The sequence below is a fragment of the Ananas comosus genome, unplaced genomic scaffold (assembly GCF_001540865.1).
Source record: "Ananas comosus cultivar F153 unplaced genomic scaffold, ASM154086v1, whole genome shotgun sequence".
In the NCBI taxonomy this organism is placed as follows: domain Eukaryota; kingdom Viridiplantae; phylum Streptophyta; class Magnoliopsida; order Poales; family Bromeliaceae; genus Ananas; species Ananas comosus.
This window is the reverse complement of record NW_017893348.1, coordinates 80,037-106,199: the sequence shown is the minus strand read 5'-3', so window position 1 is coordinate 106,199 and position 26,163 is coordinate 80,037. Positions and strand designations below refer to the sequence as shown.

Sequence of the window (26,163 nt, the reverse complement as noted above, 5' to 3'; positions counted from 1 at the left end):
AATTTAAGTTTAAATATTTAATCTAAGATTTATGAACTAATTTAAAATTAAAAATAAAGTTCAAGTTTAAATTTAAATTTAAGTTTAAATATTTAATCTAAGATTTATGAACTAATTTAAAATTAAAAATAAAGTTCAAGTTTAAATTTAAATTTAAGTTTAAATATTTAATCTAAGATTTATGAACTAATTTAAAATTAAAAATAAAGTTCAAGTTTAAATTTAAATTTAAGTTTAAATATTTAATCTAAGATTTATGAACTAATTTAAAATTAAAAATAAAGTTCAAGTTTAAATTTAAATTTAAGTTTAAATATTTAATCTAAGATTTATGAACTAATTTAAAATTAAAAATAAAGTTCAAGTTTAAATTTAAATTTAAGTTTAAATATTTAATCTAAGTTTCACGAACTAACTTAAAATTAAAAATTAAATTTAAATTTAATTATATAATATTTTTATTTCAATTATATAATTAGACTAATGCAAAAAATATAAATAGACTTGGTTTGTGGCTGTTACCCTTACTAAATAAGGCAAAGGCTAAGTCCACTACTTGATTTGTCTTAATCTATTAATCAGTAAGGCTAAGGCTAAGGTTGAATAAAGATAAGGCTAAGACTAAGGCTAAGCCTGAAGCTTGGTTTGTGCGTCCTGAAAATGTCCCTATTGAATACTTTTAACTCGAAATATCTTTTAATAGACATTAAGTAGTATAAACGTCCTTGCTCATACGTTAATTGGGATTTTATATATATATAGGTTTACGTCGAAAGTTGATATATATAATTTTTTTAATACGCTAATGAAATAAAAATTAACTTATGGCGTTTTGTCTATATGTATTAATGTATATTTCGATATTGTAGAGGTTGACGAACTTAAAACATAATATATAATATAAATATTGATTTAATTTGATTTATTGAGAATTAAGCGCATCAAATAGATATTCAGGTACGTACGCGTTCTTTAAAACTGTGTTTTTCAAATAAGATTTTACATATCTATAAGAAAGATTAGAAAAATTCTAAGAATAAGTATTCGGCTAAATATAAGCCGAGCACAAATCGGTCAATTATTTACTCAGCTAATGCTTAGCTTAAAAAGCCGAGTTATGAAATTGTTCAGTCGAGCACAAGCCGAGCAAATACTTTGTTTGGCTTGTGCCCGGCAAGGGTCGAGCGAGCATAAGACGAACAACAGTGGGGATACAATGATACCGATTTTTAACACATACCTCACTAAAGTAGCAAAATTATTTGTATACAAAGCCTGTAATACTGTAGAATGGGTAATATAATACTGGATTATTAATTTAAAATGTATATTTACTTAATAAAATATTAACTCAACCCTAAATATAATTCTTACAGTTGCCCAGCCTAAACTCAGCCCAAAAATTTTCAGGCTTAGGCTTGGGTTTTTGGTTTAATTTTAAGCATGAGCTTGTTTTTAATTCGCCCAAAATTTTTAGGTATGGGTATAGGCATAGGCTGGTTTTTGAGCTTTGGGCTTAGACCTGGGCCTGAGTCGCCCAAAATTTTTAGGTATGACAACTTACTTTTAGATTCTTTATTTTTAATAATTTATAAAATATATAATATATTTATTTATTTTTATTTCATAGATGTATATATTAAATAAGCCCGGCCCAAGCCCAAACCTACCGCATTTATGTTTTAGGTATGGGCATAGGTATAGGCAGCCCAAAATAAAAAACATGGGTATTGGCTTTGGTATGGGCAAATCGAGTCCATTTGGGCGGGGTAAGCCCAAGCCCAAGCCTATTATAAAGCTGATAGGTATGGGTAAACTGTAGAGATTAAATATAAATTCAACCTGATTTTTAGTTTATTATTTTAAATATAATATATGTATATTTTAATAATTAAATATATATTCCCAATAAACGTATGTGCGGGGACGTTTATATCACTTAACGCCTTTATAGGGACGTTTTGCCTTTGAAGTATTCAACAGGGACGTTTTCAGGATTAAATACGTCTTTACAGGGAGACTAATTGTAGACAATCTCTTGACAAATAAAAAATTGTCAAAAGAACACTTTACTAATTGTAGACAATCTCTTGATAAATAAAAAATTGTCAAAAGAGCACTTTACTGGTAAAATGGGAGTGTTTATATAGGGAGGTTTTCTATAGTAGAAGGGGAAGAGAAAGAGAAAGAGAAGGAAAAGCCTGGCGGCTTCGTCTGCTGCCGCCGCTGCCGCGCTCCAGTTCGAGCGGTCGCTGCTTCTTCTCCCTTCTCTTTCTTGCTCGTGGCTTCTTTTTTTGCCTTGTGCTTCGGGAGTTGCGTCTGGTTCTGTCTCATCCGGTTGTGCTGGTTCTGTTTCTGCTGTAGCTGCCTTTGCCAAGCAGCGGGAGGCGTGGCTGGAGTGGCTGTGGCTGGAGGTATCGCTGGTCGCTGCTGGGTCTTTTGCGGGTTCTGCTTCTGGTTCTGCTTTTGTTTCTGGCTCTCGTTGTTCTTGTCCCTTTGCGCTGTCGGCAAGGCGGCTCTGGCTGGGGCTGCTGTAAGAAGAGGGAGCGGCCACTGCTTCTTTTCCCTTCTCCTTCTTCCTTCTTCCTTCTTCTTTCTTCCCTCTTTTTCCCTCTTCTCCTTCTCCCTTGTGGTTTTCGTTTTCCGCAGCGGTGGCAGCGACGGCGGTGTCGAGGAGCGGCCGCTGCTTCTTCTTCCTTCTTCTTCTCCTCCTTCTTCTTCTTCCCATTTTTGCATTTAAGTGTGATATTAATTGGTAGTAATTCATAAAATTGGCACTAATTGCTTTTAAAAGATTGTCTAGACTTGCCGTTCCTGTATAGACGTATTTAATTCTGAAAACGTCCCTATTGAATACCTTAAAGGTTAAACGTCCCTATATAGGCGTTAAGTGATACGAACGTCCCTGCACATACGTTTATTGGGAATATATATTATATCATACTTTCTCTATACTACATACTATATTTAAGTTTTTATTACAATAATATAGGATTTCGATTTTTTCTACTTTCTACTAGTGTTTATCTTAAACTATCCATAGTATAATAAAATTTTCTCGACTGTTTACACCTTAGTTAAGTTTTATCCGATGTAAACATTATATTTAAGTTTTCTTAAGCTATAGCTTGAATTAAGCTTGGATTGTTTTCGACCGAGCGCTTGCCACTCAACCTAAAGGTGGGAATATCATTGTACGGGTTAGATGAGGCTTATTAGTCTTATAAATCATTTTTTAAATATTTAATTATCAAGTGTAATATACTAGACTTGAAAAATAGATCCCTTTTGAAGTTTTCGGGGGAGACACCAAAGCATCAAAGAGTGAAACGGGGGGACACCAAATTTTACATAGTTAAACAAGGGGACACCAAAGAAAAAAGAGAAAAAGAATAGTTAAAGTAATAAAAAAAAGAATTTAGTCACTATTTCAATTTTAATTTCCCATGATTTCACTTATAAACTATTTAGATCTACCTAAAGATATCAAAAAACATATATTAAATTATTTTATAATTGCTTTTTCGATAACTTTTCTATTTTTGTTTTGGTGTCCCCCGTTAAACTATGTAAAATTTGGTGTCCTCCCGTTTCACTCTTTGATACTTTGATGTCCCCTAAAAAAAACTTCAAAAGGGAAAATAGATAATTCTATTTCTTATTTAATTTATTATAAATCCTAGAGGTTTAACCAGGCCGCGTTATTATTATCATAATAATATCTTGGTACTTTTTATTGCGTAGCTTTTGCAGATACCAAGTAATATATTTAAATTTGAACTTGAAATAAAAATTAAAATTTAATCAAGTATTTAGAATCTAATTTATAAATTTGAATTTAAATTTAAATTTATAAATATATATTTAAACTAAAACTTGTATTTTAATTAAAAAATTTGAAAAAATAAATTTAATCCGAATAAATATCTATTTTATCCGGATTCAACTTCCAATCCGGCCTCTTAGGCCGGATTAGAAAAAAGGTGATTCGGGATTCTCATTCCACTCGGGAATCGGAATCGGAATGGAACTCCTGCGTACCAAACACCCACAAACGGATTCGCCCATTCCGATTTCGATTCCAGAGTGAAAAAGAAGCGAACCAAACACTCCCTCTTGCGCTCGTATTCCAGAGTGAAAAAGAAGCGAACCAAACACTCCCCTAATGTATTCAGATATATCTCTGTGGTTAGGATCCGTTAGAGAGTTATTAATTTTTTAACAGTAGAGGTGTGAAATGATAATTTTGCTCTTGCGCTCTTCCTCTTCCTCTTCCTCTTCAGGCTGCGGGAGCGGACGGCGGCGACAGCGACGGTGACCTTGCGGAGCTTGTCGGGGTTGCGGCCAACGAGGGCGAGGAAGAGGCGGAAGGCGAAGGCGCGGCCGATGTCGTCGGAGGCGCCCGTGACGACGACCCATGCGGGCACCACGATGACGACGATGACGATCGGATTATCGACGACGACGATGAAAAAGAAGAAGAAGGAGGAGAAAAGGAGGAGGAAAAGGAGGATATGGAGAAGAAGAGGAAGAAGAAGAAGCAGGAGAGGAAGAGGAAAGGGAAGAAGAAGAAGAAGAAGAGGAAGAAGAAGGGCAAAATTATCAATTCATATTATTAATTTACCATAGTTAAGTATTTTAACTGTGGTTAACGAAATTTTTATAACGGATCCTAACGGCAGTGATATATCTGAATACATTATGACTTTTGTAGGAATAACTTATGAAAATTGAGCTTTACAAAAATATATATGCAATTCATCATGTTCGTAGGGATGTATATGCAATTAACCCAATATTTTATTATATCATGTGATGAGAGTGTTTAAATTAAAATTTTATTTTTTTCTAATTAGATATGATTACATAGATGTGGTTATCTTTTAAATCTACTAACTCTCTATAATTATTGCATCTGTGATTGCATCCAATTTGAACATAATTTAAAATAGAGTTAATAAAATTTCTAATTATAAATTTAAATATAGCAAGTAAATGCAAGTAGACCCAAAAAAAGAAGGTTTTTTATTAGATTTGTTTATAATTAAAATATGCACATAAATTGAAATGTAAGGAACCAAACGGCTCCTTAAATAAATAAATTTAGTCTATATTAGGGCTTTACATCCGAGTTTAAGGGATGCGTCTATAGACCGTGGTTCGATCAAACCATTTTTTCCTCGCGTATGATGTAGCGATGATTCCGAAGGATTTGTCGTGTGCGTTTGACAAAGTATCAGCGGTTGGATCTCAATCGGACAGTGGTCCATAGATTCCTCATCTCGTTATTACGGACAAGAAAGGGCGAGATCGAAAATTAAGGAAAAAGCGGGGTAGTTTCTTTAACAACAATTGTGTCGGGTTGCGGTGTACTGTGGAAAGAGAAATGGGGAACAGGTGTCGCGCTTATCCTTTGGGTTGGCTGAGTCACCGCTGCGACCATTGAGGTCAGGACACTTGTTCGTAGTCGCTTTTGGAGTTTCTAGTTCATGGGGCCCACCAAGTCGGAGAAATAACTAGGGTGAAAAGTGCAGTGAGACCCACCAAGCTGTGGGGATTTGGAAAAAGACTCCATCTTCAAGGTAGCGTTTGGTTGTGGAACCAGAGTGGGAATAATTTCTTATTCTCTCATTTGTTTTCAAACGCTGCATTTAGCACCCAAAAACAGTAATTTTCGAATTTCTCAAATAAGTCGGTATAAGATTAGAACTGATGTTTCACTTTTTCTCTGAAATAATCTTACTCCCAGTTGAGAATAATGTTAATTAAAATCTAAAAATAATTTTAATTATGATATTAAATAATTAATTAATTTAATTAATATATTTAAATTATTATTTAGTGCTTAAATAATAAAATAATTTATTAATTTATTATTTATAATTATTAATTAAATTATTGTTATTTATAATTATTAATAATTACTTTATTTATTTATTTAGTAATTAATAATTAATTAATTGTTAATTTATTTTTTAATTATAATTAATTAATTTACCATTAATTTATTCTTAATTAGTTTATTTATTATTAATTAACTATTTAATTTACTATTGTCACGCCCCGGGGTCCCCTTTTAGTTTGAAACACAGCGGAAAAGCGTTTAAATTTTTTTTTTTTTATTTTTTAAAAAAATCTGACCCCAGAGTATGTCAGATCCGCCACAAATATAGGGAATCCACTGTTCACATGGACAGAGTCTCCCCTATATTTGCACGGCGTCCCACAAGTACAAAAGTACAAACAGTATACAACCACAACTAAATGAATANTTTTCCTATCTAACCATCGAAATGCTATACCTTATTTCTAGAAACAATCCAATTTTCATACAAACGTAAAAATTGGTCTAGTTCCTGTTCATATCTGAACTTATATCTATCACTGGAGTAAGCAATTCTTATTTATATCCGAACCAAACGCAGTCTAAGGGTCCCGTTGTTCATATATGCATAGAAACTAGTTATTTCTAAAATCAATATAAGTTCAGATATTAATAAGAGTTAAAATAAATTTTTTTAGACAAAAATTAGAGAATAAGTATAAACAAAAATAATAATATTTAGATGGTTAAAGAGAATAAAAGAATAACTAGTCATTGATATTTTAAAATGCCAAAATTACCCCTCCCTAAACCTATGAAATAAAACATTTTTTATTTTTAATTTTGTAGTAATATGTACTTAAATTGATGTGTTTAAAATTATTTACAAAATTTAAATTAAAATTTTGGATTTTTTATATTTTAATAAATTGTGATAATAATTAGGAAATCTTATCATCTGTATGATAAATAATTCTTATAAAAATATTTTAGTATGACAAAAACATAATTAATTAATGATTCTAGATTAAAACATCAAGTTCCAAAACACAACAAAATTTTCAGGTATTAATATGGAAAAAGATAATTAATTAATTACCTAGATTTAACCATTTAGTTTCAAACACAGCATATTTTTTAGGTAGTAACCTCAAGGGTAAATTGTAGGTTACTCCTTGAACTTTTGGCAGAGGCTCACTTTATCTCTCAAACTTCTAAAATAGACATCTGACACCTTAAATTATAATATTTTATTCATGTTATCCTTTCCGTCAGTTTACCGTCCAGCCCCGTTAATCGAAAACTGACGAAAAGAGTAACATGAATGAAATATTAGAATTTAAGGTATGAGATGTACATTTTATGAGTTTGGGGGTTTAAATGAAACTCTACCAAAAGTTCAGAGAATAATAGTAATATTTGGTTGTTGGAAAAAACTTTTTTCAAAAAAAATATTTAATTATGTTAAAGGAATAATTTCAAAAAAATATTAAAAAAGTAAAAAGAAAAAAAACAAATGGATTAGATCGTTTACGTAGGGTGTGCGGCTGATATTTGGAGAATAAGATAATATTTAGTATCTCTTAATCTAACATCATTAATTTTATTTTAAAAAAAATTAATTTATAATAAAATAATATTATATTTTTATATTCAAAATTTCTAGAAGTATAAAATTTTGATTTTAGGCTAAAATAAAATTATGTTGGATAATCTCATAGGGAGTAAGTGCATTCTCTAAAATAATATTTTTAGAGACAAAGGCGAGAAATGAGTACTATAGAGAAATAACTGAGAATTAAAATCTCTATCTCCGAATGAGGATACTTACTGTAAATCAACCACATTAGTGAGTACACCGGAAGAATAGGGTGTTCGAGCATCGTAGCTACCTAGTGTCTCTCTTTTCTTATCTTTAAGCCACGTACTCTAATATAGCCCCGGTCAATGAGCATCACGAATATATACTTGATCCAGTAGTCATCATCCTCATCTTACAATTTTTTACTATGCTTTTATAAGTATTCCAATCCATCTAACTGTTTAATCATTTTTGCTTTGGGCCCATAATGTTTTGCGGCCCTCTCGAGCCTATGGCATTTTGCGGTCCTCTTGAGCCCGTGGCATTTTCTTGTTTTGCGGCCCTCTTGAGCTAGCTTATGCTCAAAATTTAGATTTCATAAAAAATCATGCAAATCCATGAATTCGAGTTACTAAACAAAATAAGAAAATGCATGCTGACAACTGTCACGCCCCGCGACCGCTACCAATTTGGCCGGTTCGTGCACGTCGAACAGAAGCCGAACGGACAGCACCTCCGCCCAAGGCTCAACGACAAGATCATGTACAAGAGTAGCCCAGGAATAACTCAAAAACATACATGATACAACAAGAAGCACCACAAGTGCTATACAAATAAGAGCAAGACACGAGTAATCATACAAGTAAAATAAAGAGAGAAATAGTTCTAGCTATTACATTTTCATTCAATCAGTTACATCACTTACATTTCTCAAAATGAATATATACATCCAAGTTTATCTCACATCTAGTATACCCAAAATACATGCAACTCTCTAATAATACATCAATATCTCACAGGTACATAGGTACTCTAATGCAATTGGAAGTTGCTAACTAGGCTAGGGTGCTATACCCTTACCACGATCCTTGCCGGGAGTGCTCGAACTCGGCCCTGCAACAAAGTGGGGTGAGAACTATTATCCATAGTTCACAGTAGGTTCGGCCGCCGACTCCGCTGATCTCCCCACTAGGTCTAAATAGGCATAAGCAGATAGATAGATAGATAGATATCTGAAGCTGAAACTAATGCATAATAAAGGAATTGCACTATACTACTATGCCTTGAGAACATGAGTAAACAACATAGCAATGTAATCACTAATATACTACTACATCTCTATCAAGCATGAATGCAACTTTACTATGCTCAATATGCTCAATGTGCATAACTCTCATAAGTTCAATACCTAATCCTTGGCTAACCCGAAGGTTCGCCCTCGACTCACATCTCAAATCCCCTAGGTGAGGACCCTGTCAACCTACCCGGGACCATCTGCGGACAACTACGTCTGTCCTCTGCGTGACCACCTCCGGAGTGCACTAACGGGTGGAGCAACCAACCCAAAAATAAACTATGTGAGTATGATCCAATCCTCGCCAACTGAGGATACCCTGTCAACTAGGGTCATCAATGTCACACCGATCTCATGCAAAGTGTCAAGTAGGGAAACTCATCTATTCCCTAAATCATCACGCTACAAGTGTTCTTTAACACTAAGTTCTAATGCCACTCATCAAGTCATTTGCTTGGTTTACATGCCACTCGTCATGATAAGGAATCTTGAGCACACTAGTTCACATGTCATTGTTTTCATGGATAAAGGATCAAGTTGTCACTTATCTTTTCCTCTATAGGGTTCTATGTTACTATAGCTCATTCTCATGCACCCTAAGTCCATATGTCAAGCCTCTATGCTACACTACAAAGGAGCATGGAAGAATAGTAAATGTAACCATCTAGACACTCTATCATGCATAAGGTTCACATAAGGAATATGATCAACATATATAGAACTCAGACATAGGGAGCAGCTCAACTGCTTCGGGATGGCACTACCCACCTCTAGGCGATGCAACGCAGTTGGGAATTCAATTTCGCGATCCTTAGTCGCCGCCTCGACCCTTCGGGTGAACACGAAGCCACGAACACTCTTGTCTGCAATATCTTCTCACCGGCTCGACGAATCGACAAACCGACTTTGCCAACGCGTTAAAATACCTAGCAATTAGATTTATACATGATCAATTTAGATCAAGCCCCTCTATTTCCAAAAACCCCATTTGGAACCCTACTATTGCAACTATTGCAAAATACCTCTTTTGATCTAATGATCTAAGTATTAATCACTCATTTAGCATGCTAGGGTTCCAACAAAACCATTTCTAGAGCAAAAGAACTCAAACTTAATTAGAGATCTACCATTAGAGCTCTGGAAGCTTACCTCAATAAGCTTGCTCGTAGCCAAGGGAGAAGATGAAGAGGGTGAAGATCTCTTCCTTAGCTTTCTTCTCCACCAATCCTTCTTCTCCTCTCCACCTTGAAGAGAGAGAGAAGAACTCTAGAGAGAGAGCGAGGGAGAGTTTTAGGTTAGGTTTGGGAGAAATGAGAAAGAGAGAGAGCTACCTCCCCTCTATACCCCCTCCCACTTATGCTACAAATGCACAAAAGCTCCTCAACTTTGCCAATAATACACAGCCCAACTTGGGCAAATTCGGGCTACGGGGGCCGGTCTCTCTAGAGGGGGACCGGTCCCCGAGAGCAAGTTCACAGGCTGAGCCTCAGTTCAGCCCCTCTCACGCGTACGAGGACCGGTCCCCTCCCAGAGGGATCGGTTCCCGAGAGCAAAACTCTTGCGCAGAAGGCCTCCTGCCTCCCTCCCACGCGTACGGGGACCGGTCCCCTCCCAGAGGGACCGGTCCCCGAGAGCACAAAATCTGCAATTGTGTAGATTTTGCACAGTTTACTCTTGCGGGTCCTCCACAATGCATTTTATGCATTTTTGACGCTTTCGGCCTTTCCGAAGCATTCCGAACTCATCTTCGATAAATTTTGATCGAGGTTCAACTCTCGCATTTCGAGAATTCACTTCCTTACATCCTCCCCTCCTTAAAAGGAGTTTCGTCCTTGAAACTAATCCAAATTCAACTTAAACTTAAACAAACTCATACCTTACTCATTCCTCAAAAAGATGAGGGTGATGCGCCTTCGTCGTTTCCTTGAGTTCCCAGGTGGCTTTGCGATTATCGTGATTGCTCCATCGAATCTTGACGTAGGGAATGTCGCGATTTCTCAATTTGCACACCTCTCGAGCGATGATCATCACCGGAAACTCTTCGTAGCTCATGTCTTCTTGCAATTCCGGTGGTTCATACAACAAGGCGTGATCGGGGTCGTGGATATACTTGCGAAGGTTGGAGACGTGAAACACGTTATGAACATCCGCGAGCTTCGGCGGCAATGCAAGCCGATAAGCTACCGCTCCAACACACTCCAATCCTCATACGGCCCAATATACCAGGGACTCAACTTCCCCCGCACTCCGAACCGCTTCACCCCTCTCATCGGTGAGACCTTTAAGAAAACGCGGTCGCTCACCGCGAACTCCAAGTCTCTATGGCGCTAATCCGAATAGCTTTTCTGTCGAGACTGCGCCGTGAACAACCTTTGGCGGGTGAGACAGATCTTCTCTTTCACCTCCCATAAGATATCCGGGCCTAACACCGCACGTTCGCCCACATCACTCTAGTGTATAGGAGATCGACACTTCCGCTCGTAGAGAGCTTCGAACGGTGCCATCTCTATACTAGCCTGATAACTATTATTGTAGGCGAACTCGGCCATCGGTGGGTGATCACACCAACTCTCCTTGTAGTCAATGACACACGCTCGCAACATATCCTCCAGAATCTGAATGGTCCTCTCTGATTGCCCATCTGTCTGAGGATGAAACGCGATGCTGAAATCAAGTCCTGTGTCAAGTGCCTCCTGCAGGCTCTTCCAAAAGTGTGAAGTGAATCGGGGGTCTCGATCTGATACTATTGACTTCGGCACCCCGTGCAACCTCACTATCTCATCAAGGTATACCTGTGCCAATCTATCACCTGCCCAGGTAGTGTGGATCAGCAGAAAGTGAGCTGACTTCATCAGACGATCCACAATCACCCAGATTGCATCGTGGCCATTCGCCGAGCGAGGCAAGCCGACCACGAAATCCATCGACACGTCTTCCTATTTCCAAACGGGGATAGGTAGGCTCTGAAGCTTTCCCGCTGGAAACCGGCGCTTCGCCTTAACCTGTTGGCATACTAGACACCTTGCCACAAAGTGCCCAACATCGCCTTTTATTCCCGGCCACCAGTAGAACATTTTTAAGTCTTGATACATCTTGGTGCCCCCGGGTGGTCGCTATAAGGAGACCAATGCGCTTCTTGCAATCAGCTTGCGCACATCTTCACCTTCTAGCACACACCACCGGTTTCCATACCGAAGCACACCGCCGGCGTTTATACTGAAGTCACCGCCACACCCACCCTCGATGTCGCGCTGTACCTTTTGGAGATTCAGGTCTGCAGGTTGCAGGCTTTTAATCCTGTCCAACAAGGTCGGTTGGACAACGAGAGTAGATAGCATAGTCGTAACCTCCGGAGCTACAACCTCGAGATCCATTTGCCCCATTTCCTTCCACAAGGGCACTTGGTTTGTGACCCACAATGCGAGGTTCTCCGCCGACTTCCTGCTAAGAGCATCGGCAACTACATTTGCCTTGTCGGGTGGTAGAGGATCGTGACATCATAATCCTTTAATAGCTCTAACCACCGCCGTTGCTGCATATTAAGCTCCTTCTATGTAAACAGATACTTTAGACTTTTATGGTCAGTATATACCTCGCAACGCGCGCCGTACAAGTAATGCCTCCACAACTTGAGAGCAAATACCACTGCGGCTAACTCCAAGTCGTGGACAGGGTAGTTGTTTTCATAACTCTTCAGCTGATGGGACGCATACGCGATCACCTTTCCATCTTGCATCAGAACACACCCCAAGCCCAAATAAGACGCATCGCTATAGACCACAAAGTCTTCACCTTGCACCGGTAAGGCAAGCACCGGAGTCGAAGTTAATCTTTCCTTCAACTCGTTGAAACTCCGGTCACACTCGTCCCTCTAAACGAACTTGGTGCCTTTCTGCGTCAGACGAGTAAGTGGAATCACGATTTTCGAAAAACCTTCCACGAACCGTCGATAATAGCCTGCCAAGCCCACAAAGCTTCGAACTTCCGTTACATTAGTCGGGCGCGGCCAATCCTTGATCGCCTCAACTTTCCTCGGGTCAATAGAAACTCCATCCTCGAAAATAACATGCCCGAGAAACGCAACTTCTCGGAGCCAAAAGTCGCATTTCTTAAGCTTCGCATATAGCTTCTCCTCCCGAAGGACTTGAAGCACAACCCTCAAATGCTCGGCATGCTCCTCGTCGCTGCGAGAATAGATTAAGATGCCGTCTATGAAAACCACGACAAATCGGTCCAAATACGCCTTGAAGACATGGTTCATTAGATCCATGAATGCTGCTGGGGCGTTAATGAGCCCAAATGGCATGACCGTGAATTCATAATGCCCATACTGCGTACGAAATGTGGTCTTCTGAACATCCTCTGACTTTATCTTTAGCTGATGATAGCCAGACTGGAGGTCTATCTTTGAGTACACTCGTGACCCCTGTAACTGATCAAACAAGTCGTCGATTCGGGGCAACGGGTACTTATTCTTGATAGTGGCATTGTTCAACTCGCGATAGTCCACGCAGAGTCAAAACGTTCCGTCCTTCTTCCGAACAAACAGTACCGGGGCTCCCCACGGCGATACATTCGATCTAATGAATTCCTTGTCGAGAAGATCCAGCAACTGATCCCTCAACTCCTTTAACTCTGCCGGTGCCATACGATACGGGGCCTTCGAGATCGGCGCAGTACCGGGAATCAAGTCTATAACGAACTCGATCTCCCGATCCGGCGGCATCCCCGATAACTCCGCGGGAAAAACGACCGAAAACTCCCATACCACCGATAACCCCTCGAGTGCCGGAGCCACTCGATCAACTTCCACAACGGTCGCCAGATAAGCCACGCAACCGCTGTTGACCAACTTCCTCGCCCTCGTCGCCGACACCGTCGCGGCGAAACACGAGCTCTTGCACGCTCGGTAGGTGAACTCCTCCTGTCCTGGCTCACGAAATGTGATTACTTTGCTTTTACAGTCGATAGACGCATAGTATTTCGAGAGCCAGTCTATGCCCAAGATGACATCGAAGTCCTTTAACTTCTTGAGCACCAGCATGTGGATCGGCATAATCCAGTTACCCACTTGAACTGGACATGCCAAACACTCCTTGCGGATGACAAATGCACACCCGGGACCCTCTATCTCGCCAAGTGCTTCCACTCAACTGGAATTCTATACCATGCATTTGTGCAAATGGCCTACTAATGAATGAATGTGTAGCACCTGTATCAAACATAGCCCTGGAGCGAACTCCGTTAATTAAAACCATACCTGCCACAACATGGCGCTCCTCGGCCTCGGCAGGTTCCTCAACTTGAGCGGCAAATACCCGTCCGCTCGGAGCTGATCGAGTCACTTCAGGCTGACGCGGCGCCATTGTGCGTCCCGCTAACGCGGCAGTAGGTGGAGCTCCTCCATAATGAGCCGGAGTCGTTGGAGCCGACGCGACAGACGGGGTAAGCGGGGCCCTCACTGTCTGCAAGTGTAGCACTTTCCTTGACACTGCCTAGACTGCGTCACTCGGTGGCCCCCACCACAAATAATGCACTGCTGCGCCTCACGACTCCATGATTGCATGCGAGGGTGTTTCGGGGGCTTCTTGGAACTAGACTGTCCCCCCGAACCACCGCCCGGTCGCTTCTTCCCCTTATCCCTTGACTCTGCAATCAACTCACGCTCCTCTCGCACGTGGGCATCGCCATGCTCCACCCACAATGCTCGATTAAAAACCTCAGCAAAGGTCGTGAGCTTGAATAGTTGCACGACTCTATAAATCTTCGGTCGAAGTCCTCGCAAGAACCAGTCGGCCCGGTCTCGGTCATCTCGAACAACTTTTGGGACACAATTTATGATGTGGGAGAACTCCTGCTTGTAGTTCGCCACCGAGCGATCCCCCTGCCTCAACTTGCGAAACCTTTCCTGTAGATTCCGCTTCACCGTGTCGAGGAAGTAATTTGCGAACATCGCCTTCTTAAACTCCTTCCATAGCATAGGCGGAAGGACAGAAGGCCGATCTCGCTTTACCCGCTTCCACCACATGTTCGCCGCCTTCGCAAGGCAATGAGTGGCGAGGTACACCTTGTCCTTCTCCGAGGTGTATAGGTCCTTGAATAGCGTCTCTATCGAGTCAATCCACAACTCCACCATCGATGGCTCCACCTTCTCCCCTTCAAAGATAGGTGGGTTGAACTTCTTGAACTTAATGAGAGCCGCCAATGCACGCTCTTGCTCTACCTTCTCGGCTGCCACATCGGGTGTCGCCGAACCCGAAGCCACTGGAGGAACACTTGCCGGCGGGGGACGTGCCGCCACCGGAACCGCCGTTATGCCCTCACTCTCAGCCGCTTCAGGCGTGCTCGTCGAGGGTGCGGGAGGATCACGGCCTTCGGTCGCCGTCGCGGCCGCTGCCGCCACCTGCCGCTCCATTAACTCCTGGAGGCGCTCAAACTAGCTTTCTTAGCGCTGCACCATACCGGCTAGTGCAGTCACTTGCGCCCGCAACTCTTGCACCTCCCTAGACCGAGCTTGCTCGGGCACCTCAGGAGGCGGTGCCGGAACGGATCTACGCGTGTAGTGTTTTGGGGACATTACCTCCTGCAACGTAACAACTCGGTTAATTACCTTAACCCGACAATTTCTCGCAACTACGATACGAAACGACTAAGCAACGAAATCAGGCAGAAGCACACAAGTGTACTCATTCTAGACTCTTGGTGTCATGTTGTCGGCCGCCAACATAACCACCTCGAGGCGAGAACTCATACCACTTGAATCTGTCTCTATTAGCAACTAGAGACATATCACCAACAACTTCGACCGAATAGAATCAACTTCCGCCACCCACATAGGTTCACGTCCCGCTCACGTACCTATATCCCTAAGGTTTACCGTCCGAGGGTCTCCTAGGTCAATCCTAGATTCTCTCTTTACTTGCTCTTAACTTACGCTTTGATACCACTCTATCTGTCACGCCCCGTGACCGCTACTAATTTGGCCGGTTCGGGCACGTCAAATAGACGCCGAACGGACAGCACCTCCTCTGTCCGCCCAAGGCTCAATGACAAGATCATGTACAAGAGTTGTAAGGAAGTGAATTCTCAAAATCTGAGAGTTCGACTTCGTTTAGATTCGACTTGTTGTCGAGTTGGTAAGGTTCGGAAAGTCCGGATGCTGAGGAAATGCAAAAAGTGGATTGGGACGGACCCGCGAGAGCAATGAAGTGAATCATCTCAAGTGCAGATTTTTGTGCTATCGGGGACCGGTCCCTCTGGGAGGGGACCGGTCCTCGTAAGCATGTTTTCGGGAAGTTGCTCTCGGGGACCGGTCTCTCTGGGAGGGGACCGGTTCCCGTGAGCTTGTGCGCGAGGATTGCTCTCGGGGACTGGTCCTCCCTTTGAGGGGCCAGTCCCCGTAGCCCGAAATGCCCAAGGATGGCTGCTTCATGGTTGCAAAGTTGAGGGGTCTTTCAGCAATTGTAGCATGAGATGAGGGGTTATATGGTATTTCCTCTCTCTCTTTTCTTATTTCCCCTCTCCCACACTCATATTTTCTCTTCCTCTTTCTCTCTAGAAGAAAAGAAGGAGAAGAAGAAGAAAAAAAAGGAGAAGAAGGAGAAGAAGGCAAGGAAGAGAAAGATCACCCTCTCCATCTTCTTCCTCTTGTTTGGAGCAAGCTTGGGAGGTAAGCTTCTAACCCTATAATGGTGGATTCCTAGGGTTGGGTTTTTTTAGCTTGGAGATGGTTTTGTTGGAACCTAGTAGAGCTAAGTAGATGGTTCTAGCTTGAATCTAGGGCTAAAACCATGGATTTCTTCATTGTTGCAACCCTAGGGCTCCAATTTGGGGTTTTGGGAAATCGAGGGTTTTGATCTTGTTTAGTTGGTCGTAAACCTAATTGCTAGGAATCTAAACGCGTCGGCGAAGACGGTTCGACTGTTCGTCGAGTTGGTGCGGAGATATTGCTAAGCGAAGGACGTATCGGCTTCGTTTCTACTCGAGGAGCCGAAGCGGCGTGATGAGTTCCATTCCTAGAGTTGCAGTATCACCTACAGGTGGGTGGTGACCATCCCGAAGCAGTTGAACTACTCCCTATGTCTAAGTTCAATGTTGTCGATATTACTTGCATATTGAGCATGATGCATTATAGGGTATTTAGTGATTACATATTCTTGCATGCTAGTGTAGTATAGTGCTATTGGCTGGACACTTGAACCTAGTATGCATGAGATCAGGACACGATGATGCGAAACCCTATAATGAGATGATAAGTGATGAATGTGCTTATGTGGATGAAAACTAGTAAAATGTAAACTAGTGTCTTGGTAATACATAACATGAACGAGTGGCATCTAGTTAATGTTGAACACATGAATGAGTGGGCATATGAGAACCTTAATGTAGTTGAAACACTATGAGATTGAGTACAAGAACACATTGATTCCATGATGATGTTAACCCTAACTGGTAGGGTATTCCCGGTTCATAAGGATTGGATCGTGCTCACATAGCCTATCTGCGCTTGTTGTGGTCGCTCCACACAGGCTGTGCACTCAGAAGTTGAAACACTTGAGAGGTAGTCGACGTGTGTTGCCCGGGCAGTAGCTAGCCGTCCGCAGGTGGTTTCGGGGGTAATGAGTGATTAAAATCTCCTCCCTTATGAGACTTCGAGACGTGAGATGGCGGCGAACCTTCGGGTTAGCCGAGTGATTGGGTAATCTATTAATTACATCGTTATTGAGTATGATAGCTTGTAGTTAGCCTTTACTTATGTTGCATGCATTCATTATATTAGATTTAAGGCATGGTAGATTACTTTCATACCTACTTGTTGTTATCGCTTTCCAGTTATCTATCTATCTGTATATCTGTCTATGCCTACTTAGACCTAGTAGGGAGATCGGCAGAGTCGGCGGCCGAACCCACTGGGAACTATTCGTAGTTCTCACCCCACCTTGTTGCAGGGCTGAGTTCGAGTACTCTGGTTGAGGATCGTGGTAAGGGAGTGGCGCCCTAGTGCTGGTAGAAGCCTCATTTTTGCATTAGACTACCATATATAAATATTCGAGAGTAGATGATGTATAGGTGTGAGGCTATTTCGGAAAATGTAAACCTTATGTTCATGTTTTGAAAGTTAAATGTAATCAAATTGTATTAAAAAGGTTGAATGAATGTAATGGCTTAGCTTCTCTCTTTTATTCACTTGTATGTATCTTACTTGTGATACTTGCTCTCGATTGTTCAGCACTGGTTGTGCTCTTGCTATTGTTGTGATTGTGTATATATCCAAGTGTTTCCTGGGAACTTGTTGTACATGATCTCGTCGCTTGAGCCTTGGGCGGACAGGGGAGGTCCTGTCCGTTCGGTGTCTGTTTGACGTGCCCGAATCGAACCAAATTGGTAACGGGTCTCGGGGCGTGACAGATAAAGTGGTATCAGAGCGAGTTAAGAGCAAGAAAAGAGAGAGTCCAGGATTGACCTAGGAGACCTTAGGACGGAGAACCTTAAGGCTATAGGTGCGTGAGTGCAACGTGAACTTGTAGCGGCGGCGGAAGTTGATCGATTGGGTCGAAGTTGGTGTTAGGTCTCCAGTAGTTGTTAGAGATGGATTCAAGTAGTACTAGTTCTTGGCTTGAGGTAGTTGTGTCGGCGGCCGATGATACGACGCTAAGAGTCCAGGATGAGTACGCTTGTATGCTTCCGCCCGATTCTAACGTTGAGTCGTGTTATTTCGTAATTGCGGCGACGTTGATAGGTTAAGTGATTAACCAAATGCTTGCGTTTCAGGAGCTAATGGCACCGAGGAGATGCTATGTTTGTAGGACCGCTCCGGCACCACCTCCAGAGGTGCCAGAACTAGTCGTGCCTTCTGTGGCACTAGAGTCAGCTGGGCCTAGCGAGGTGCAGGAGTTGCCAGCACAAGTTGCCGCACTAGCTGGATGGTTCGATCGGCTCCAGGAGCTATTAGAACAGCAAGCAGCGGCGGTCGCCTCAGCAGCAAGTCAAGGCCGCGATCCGCCCGCGCCTTCGGCTCACGCCCCTGATGCGGCCGAGGGTGAGGGTGCTACGGCGGCGCCAGCGGCGGCGCAACCCCCGCCTGTGGACATCCCTCCTACGGCGTCGAGTTCCCCTACTCCCAATGTGGCGGCTGAGGAGGTACAGCGAGAGCGTGGTTACACGGCTCTCACAAGGTTTATGAAGTTCCACCCACCCACGTTCGATGGAAAAGTGATCGATCCTTGGACAGTAGAGACTTGGTTAGCCATGATGGAGACCCTGTTCGAGGACATCTACACTTAGGAGCGGGGTAAGGTGAATTTGGCCGCGCATTGCTTCGATAAGCGGGCCAGGGTGTGGTGGAAGAGAGTAAAGCAAGATCGATCTCCGAATCTTCCCCCGATCAATTGGGAGGAGTTCCGAAGATTGATGTTTGCGGAGTACTTCCCTGACAGTGATAAAAGAAAAATACGGGAGGACTTCAAGAAGCTCAAGTAGGGCAATCGCTCGGTTCGGGAGTATGAGCGGGAGTTCACCTATCTCCTGAACTGCGTCCCGGACGTGGCGAGGACGGAGCAAGACCGGGCGGAGTGCTTTGTTCGGGGACTTTGACCCGGAGTGTTTCGGTTGGTGCATGCCTTCAAGTTTCACACTTTTGCAGAGGTTTTAGACCGTGCTTTGTGGGTTGAGCACGAGAATGCCTGCGAGTGAGAGGATCGCGAGGCGTTCGAAAAGGAAAAGGGAAAGAAGCGACCGGGCGGTGGTTCGGGGGGGATAGTCGAGTTCTAAGAGGCCCCCGAAGTATCCACGATCTCAGCCTAAGGGTCGTGGAGCGCAATGGTGTATCTTTTGCGGTGGAGATCATCGAGCTGGAGTGTGCGAGCAGCGACGTGGGAGGTGCTTCAAGTGTGGGCAAGCGGGGCACCTCACACGCGACTGTCCCGCCGGAGGAGCTTCCCCTGCCCCGTCTGTCGCATCGGCTCCGGTGATTCCGGCCTGTTATAGAGTTCCGCCTGCTGCGACTGCCGTAGAGCGCGCGATGGCGCCTTGCCAACCTGAACCGGCGCGATCGGCTCCGAGCGGACGAATGTTTGCCGCTCAGGTCCAAGCTGAGGAGCCTGCTGAGGTGGAGGAGCATCGCCTTGTGGCAGGTATGGTTTTAATTAAGAGAGTTCGCTCCAGGGCAATGTTTGATACGGGTGCCACGCACTCATTCATTAGTAAATCATTCGCACGCATGCATGACATACTCATAGAGGCGAGTGACGGAAAGTGGCGAGTAGAGGGCCCTGGGCCGGCATTTAATACCTATACAGAGTGTTCATCGTGCCCAGTACAAATAGGCGATTGGATAATGCCTATTCGGATGCTGGAACTCAAGAAATTGGAGGAGTTCAACATCATTTTGGGCTTGGACTGGCTCTCGAAGTATTATGCAATGATTGATTGTAAGAGTAGAGTGATTACATTTCGAGAGCTAGGACAGAAGGAATTTGTTTATCAGGCCTGTTGAAGCTCGTGTTTCACCGCGACGGTATCGGCGACGAGGGCTAGGAAGTTGGTCAACAGCGGTTGCGCAGCATTTTTGGCGACTGTTGTAGAAGTGGACTGAACAGCCTCGACTTTGGAGGAGTTGTCAGTGGTGCAGGAATTCCTAGATGTATGTTCCGCGGAGTTACCAGGGATGCCGCCGGACCGGGAGATCGAGTTCGTGATAGACTTGGTTTCCGGGACTGCGCCGATCTCGAAGGCTCCGTACCGGATGGCGCTGGCCGAGTTAAGGGAGTTGAGGGATCAGTTGCAGGATCTTCTCGACAAGGAGTTCATAAGGCCGAGCGTATTGCCGTGGGGGGCCCCGGTGTTGTTTGTGCGTAAGAAGGACGACTCGTTTCGACTCTGCGTGGACTACCACGAGTTGAACAAGGTCACTATAAAGAACAAGTACCTGTTGCCCCGAATCGACGACTTATTTGATCAGTTACAGGGGTCGCGCGTGTACTCAAAGATAGATCTCCAATCCGGCTACCACGAGTTGAAGATTAAGCCGGAGGATGTGCAAAAGACCGCGTTACGCATGCGGTATGGGCACTACGAGTTCACAGTGATGCCATTCGGGCTTACAAATGCTCCGGCTGCGTTCATGGATCTGATGAACCGGGTGTTCAGGGCGTGTTTAGACCGATTTGTCGTGGTCTTCATTGACGACATCTTGGTCTATTCGCGGAGCGATGAGGAGCATGCGGAGCATTTGCGCATTGTGCTTCAAATCCTTCGGGAGGAGAAGCTATACGCAAAATTGAAGAAGTGTGACTTCTGGCTCCGAGAAGTTGCTTTCCTAGGGCACGTGATTTCCGAGGGCGTGTTTCAGTTGACCCGAGGAAAGTTGAGGCAGTCAAGGATTGGCCGCGCCCAACGAATGTTACCGAGGTCCGAAGCTTTGTGAGCTTAGCGGGCTACTATCGACGGTTCGTGGAGGGTTTCTCGAAGATCGTGACCCCACTTACCCGTCTGACGCAGAAGGGCGTGAAGTTTATTTGGAGTGACGAATGTGACCGGAGTTTCAACGAGTTGAAGGAAAGGTTAACTTCAGCTCCGGTGCTCGCCTTACCGGTGCAGGGCGAGGATTATGTGGTTTACAGTGATGCATCCTATTTGGGTTTGGGGTGTGTTTTGATGCAAGGCGAGAGAGTGATCGCTTATGCGTCCCGTCAGTTAACGGGTTACGAGAAGAATTACCCCATTCATGACTTGGAGTTGGCGGCGGTGATCTTTACTCTAATGCTATGCAGGCACTATCTGTACGGTGCACACTGCGAGATCTACACCGACCATAAAAGTTTGAAATATTTGTTTACCCAGAAGAAGCTTAATATGCGGCAGCGGCGGTGGTTATAGCTGTTAAAGGACTACGATGTTGACATCCTTTACCACCCGGGCAAGGCAAATGTAGTCGCGGATGCGCTTAGTAGAAAGTCGGCGGAAAACCTTGCTTCGTGGGTTACAAATCAAACGCCCTTATGGCTGGACATGGAGTGAATGGACCTTGAAGTGGTTGCTCCCGAGATTCCGAGCGGTGCAACATCGAGGAAGGTCGGGATGACGATTTCAGTATAGACGCCAGTGGCGCACCACGGTTTCGAAATCGGTGGTGTGTGCCCGAGAATGAAGAGCTTCGCGAGTTGATTCTGGAAGAAGCACATCAGTCTCTGTATAGCGAGCACCCGGGCGGCACCAAAATGTATCATGAGTTGAGAGCACTCTATTGGTGGTCGGGAATGAAAGCTGATATTGGGCTCTTCGTGGCGAAGTGTTTGACATGTCAGCAGGTGAAAGCGGAACGTCGATTTTCGGCGGGAAAGCTTCAGAGTTTACCTATCCCCGTTTGAAAATGTGAGGATGTATCGATGGATTTCGTGGTCGACTTGCCTCGCTCGACGGGGGGCCACAACGCGATTTGGGTAATTGTGGATCGTTTGACGAAGTCGACACACTTTTTGCTAGTCCACACCACTTGGGCAGGTGATAAGCTAGCGCAGGTTTACCTCGATGAGATAGTGAGGTTGCATGGGGTACCGAAGTCGATTGTGTCGGATCGAGACCCTAAGTTCACTTCACACTTTTGGAAGAGCCTGCAAGAAGCCCTTGGCACACGGCTCGAGTTCAGTACTGCATTTCATCCGCAGACCGATGGGTAGACCGAGAGGACCATTCAGACTCTAGAGGATATGTTGCGAGCGTGTGTCATTGATTATAAAGGAGGTTGGTGCAAGTATCTGCCGATGGCCGAGTTCGCCTACAACAACACTTATCATGTTAGTGTGGAGATGGCACCATTCGAAGCTCTTTATGGGCGGAAGTGCCGATCTCCCATTTATTAGAGTGACGTGGGCGAGCGTGCAGAATTTGGCCCTGAGGTGTTGTGGGAGGCGAAGGAGAAAGTCCGCCTTGCTCGTAAGAGAATACTTACGGCGCAGTCTCGACAGAAGAGCTATTCGGATAAACGCCATAGAGACTTGGAGTTCGCCGTGGGCGACCGCGTTTTCTTGAAGGTTTCGCCCATGAGAGGCGTTAAGCGATTTGGAGTTCGGAGAAAGCTAAGTCCCCGATACATTGGCCCCTATGAGGTTTCGGAGCGGATCGGGACGGTAGCTTATCGGCTCGCATTGCCGCCGAAGCTTGCCGATGTGCATAATGTATTCCACGTCTCCAATCTTCGCAAATACGTACATGACCCTGAGCACGCGATGTTGTATGATCCGCCGGAACTTCAAGAAGACTTAAGCTACGAGGAGTTTCCGGTGGCGATTATCGCTCGAGAGGTGCGTAAGTTAAGGAATCGAGAAATTCCCTACGTCAAGGTCCGGTGGAGCAATCACGATGATCGCGAAGCCACCTGGGAGCTCGAGGATGAAATGAAGGCGAATCACCCTCATCTATTTGAGAAATGAGTTGAGGTATGATTTAAGGTTAAGTTGAATTAAGTTTAATTAAGTTGAGTTTGTTTCAAGGACGAAACTCTTTTAAGGTGGGGAGGATGTAAGGAAGTGAATTTTCGAAATCCGAGAGTTAGACTTCGTTTAGATTCGACTTGTTGTCGAGTTGGTAAGGTTTGGAAAGTCCGGATGCTGAGGAAATGCAAAAAGTACATTGGGACGGACTCGCAAGAGCAATGAAGTGAATATGCTCAAGTGCAGATTTTTGTGCTCTCGGGGACCGATCCCTCTGGGAGGGGACCGGTCCCCGTAAGCATGTTTTCGGGAAGTTGCTCTCGGGGACCGGTCTCTCTGGGAGGGGACCGGTTCCCGTGAGCTTGTGCGCGAGGATTGCTCTCGGGGACCGATTCTCCCTTTAAGGGACCGGTCCCCGTAGCCCGAAATGCCCAAGGATGGCTGCTTCATGGTTGCAAAGTTGAGGGGTCTTTCAGTAATTGTAGCATGAGATGAAGGGTTATATGGTATTTTCTCTTTCTCTTTTCTCATTTCCCCTCTCCCACACTCATATTTTCTCTTCCTCTCTTTCTCTAGAAGAAAAGAAGGGGAAGATGAAGGAGAAGAAGGCAAGGAAGAGGAAGATCACCATCTCCATCTTCTTCTTCTTGTTTGGAGCAAGCTTGGGAGGTAAGCTTCTAACCCTACAATGGTGGATTCCTAGGGTTGGGTTTTTTTAGCTTGGAGATGGTTTTGTTGGAACCTAGTAGAGCTAAGTAGATGGTTCTAGCTTGAATCTAGGGCTAAAACCATGGATTTCTTCATTGTTGCAACCCCAGGGCTCCAATTTGGGGTTTTGGGAAATCAAGTGTTTTGATCTTGTTTAGTTGGTCGTAAACCTAATTTTTAGGTATCTAAACGCGTTGGCGAAGACGGTTCGACTGTTCGTCGAGTTGGTGCAGAGATATTGCCAAGCGAAGGACGTATCGGCTTCGTTTCTACTCGAGGAGCCGAAGCGGCGTGACGAGTTCCATTCCTAGAGTTGTAGCATCGCCTACAGATGTGTGGTGACCATCCCGAAGCAGTTGAACTGCTCCCTATGTCTAAGTTCAATGTTGTCGATATTACTTGCATATTGAGCATAACGCATTATAGGGTATTTAGTGTTATTACATATTCTTGCATGCTAGTGTAGTATAGTGCTATTGGCTGGACACTTGAACCTAGTATGCATGAGATCAGGACACGATGATGCGAAACCCTATAATGAGATGATAAGTGATGAATGTGCTTATGTGGATGAAAACTAGTAAAATGTAACCTAGTGTCTTGGTAATACATAACATGAACGAGTGGCATCTAGTTAATGTTGAACACATGAATGAGTGGCATATGAAAACCTTAGTGTAGTTGAAACACTATGAGATTGAGTACAGGAACACATTGATTCCATGATGATGTTAACCCTAACTGTAGGGTATTTCCGGTTCATAAGGATTGGATCGTGCTCACATAGCCTGTCTGCGCTTGTTGTGGTCGCTCCACACAGGCTGTGCACTCGGAAGTTGAAACACTTGAGGGGTAGTTGACGTGTGTTGCCCGGGCAGTAGCTAGCCGTCCGCAGGCGGTCTCGGGGGTAATGAGTGATTAAAATCTCCTCCCCTATGAGACTTCGAGACGTGAGATGGCGGCGAACCTTCGGGTTAGCCGAGTGATTGGGTAATCTATTGAATTACATCATTATTGAGTATGATTGCTTGTAGTTAGCCTTTACTTATGTTGCATGCATTCATTATATTAGATTTAAGGCATGGTAGATTACTTTCATACCTACTTGTTGTTATCGCTTTCCAGTTATCTATCTAGAAGTTTTGAGGAGCCCAAGGATCTATCTATATTGTATCTATCACCTAGAGGGGGGGGGGTGAATAGGTGTAATGGCCAAAAACCACAAATCTCGATGCAATAAAAATAAATGCGGAAAATAGAAAGCACACCGAGATTTACGTGGGAAAACTCCAACTTGGAGAAAAACCCACGGGACCAACATGCGAAAAAACAATTCACTAAGAGAAAAGATTACAAGGTGATTACCGACTCCACGGACTTAACCTCTCTTAACCTCCTATGAATCTTCGCGCTACCCTCCGGGTTGTCCACGCCCTCACGTCCGAATCCACGAACGCCTCCACTTCGAATCCACGAAGCTTCAATCACGCCGAATCCACGACGCCACTCGAATCCACGAGCCAACGATCCGAATCCACGAACCGCCTTTGTTCACGCCGAATCCACGACGCCGTTCATGAAGAGCATCATGATTATGGTGATCCTTCGCTTAGGAGTATCGTAGAAAACCAAGGAAGAAAACTCCAAGCGAAGCGGAGATCAAATCGACATATAGAGAATGCGAAACGATATCTCGATTTGATCTAAAGAGACTAATTTGTAGAAAATAGGTTTAGAATAAAATCCGAGCCTCTAGGGTTTCTCAAACATGTATTCTTATGATGCTTGCTCTGTTAGAGAAGCCCAATAGCTTATTTATAGACTTTAGAATCAATTGGAGTCGGATTAGAAAGTTTTCACGATTTTACACTGTGTACCGGTACACTTTAGGCTGTCACCGGTTACACGATGACGGAACGAAAAACCAGACGAAACAGTGAAACCGGTTACACCCTTGATGGTCGTACCGGTACACATTTTGTACCGGTACACTTCTGATGCTGTACCGGTACACTTTGCAAATTTCCGCCGTTTCGGGTTTTGTAAAATTCCGATGCACTTTTTAATCCATTAGACATTGATAACATGATTCTAATGTCTACAACTAAGTATGAATCACCATAACATGAATTTATACTTTACCTGAGCATTGTGATTCACGTCGTGGGATGTTTTCTGACTTCTTCGAAATCTTGAATTTTTCGATCTTCGACGATACGCACCGGTTTTTCAAGACTCCGACTCATTTCACGAAACTTGCCAATACACAAGACTTAATAATCTCCCCCTTTGGCAATTTCGTGACAAAACACACACCAACTCAAAA

The 26,163-nt window shown here is 43.6% G+C and overlaps 2 protein-coding genes across 2 annotated transcripts; both read right to left on the bottom strand.

Moving 5' to 3' along the window:
* Window positions 1-11,813: 11,813 nt before the first annotated feature.
* On the bottom strand, window positions 11,814-14,066 carry LOC109705741. Its single transcript, XM_020226516.1, has 4 exons — window positions 13,961-14,066; window positions 13,652-13,776; window positions 12,857-13,078; window positions 11,814-12,170 (listed from the first exon to the last, which is right to left on the bottom strand). Exons 1-4 carry the CDS (start codon window positions 14,064-14,066, stop codon window positions 11,814-11,816), a joined length of 810 nt encoding a protein of 269 aa, XP_020082105.1.
* A 92-nt stretch (window positions 14,067-14,158) lies between these two features.
* LOC109705740 lies at window positions 14,159-15,115 on the bottom strand. Its single transcript, XM_020226515.1, has one exon. The coding sequence runs from the start codon at window positions 15,113-15,115 to the stop codon at window positions 14,159-14,161; it is 957 nt and encodes a 318-aa protein (XP_020082104.1).
* Between the last annotated feature and the right edge of the window lie 11,048 nt (window positions 15,116-26,163).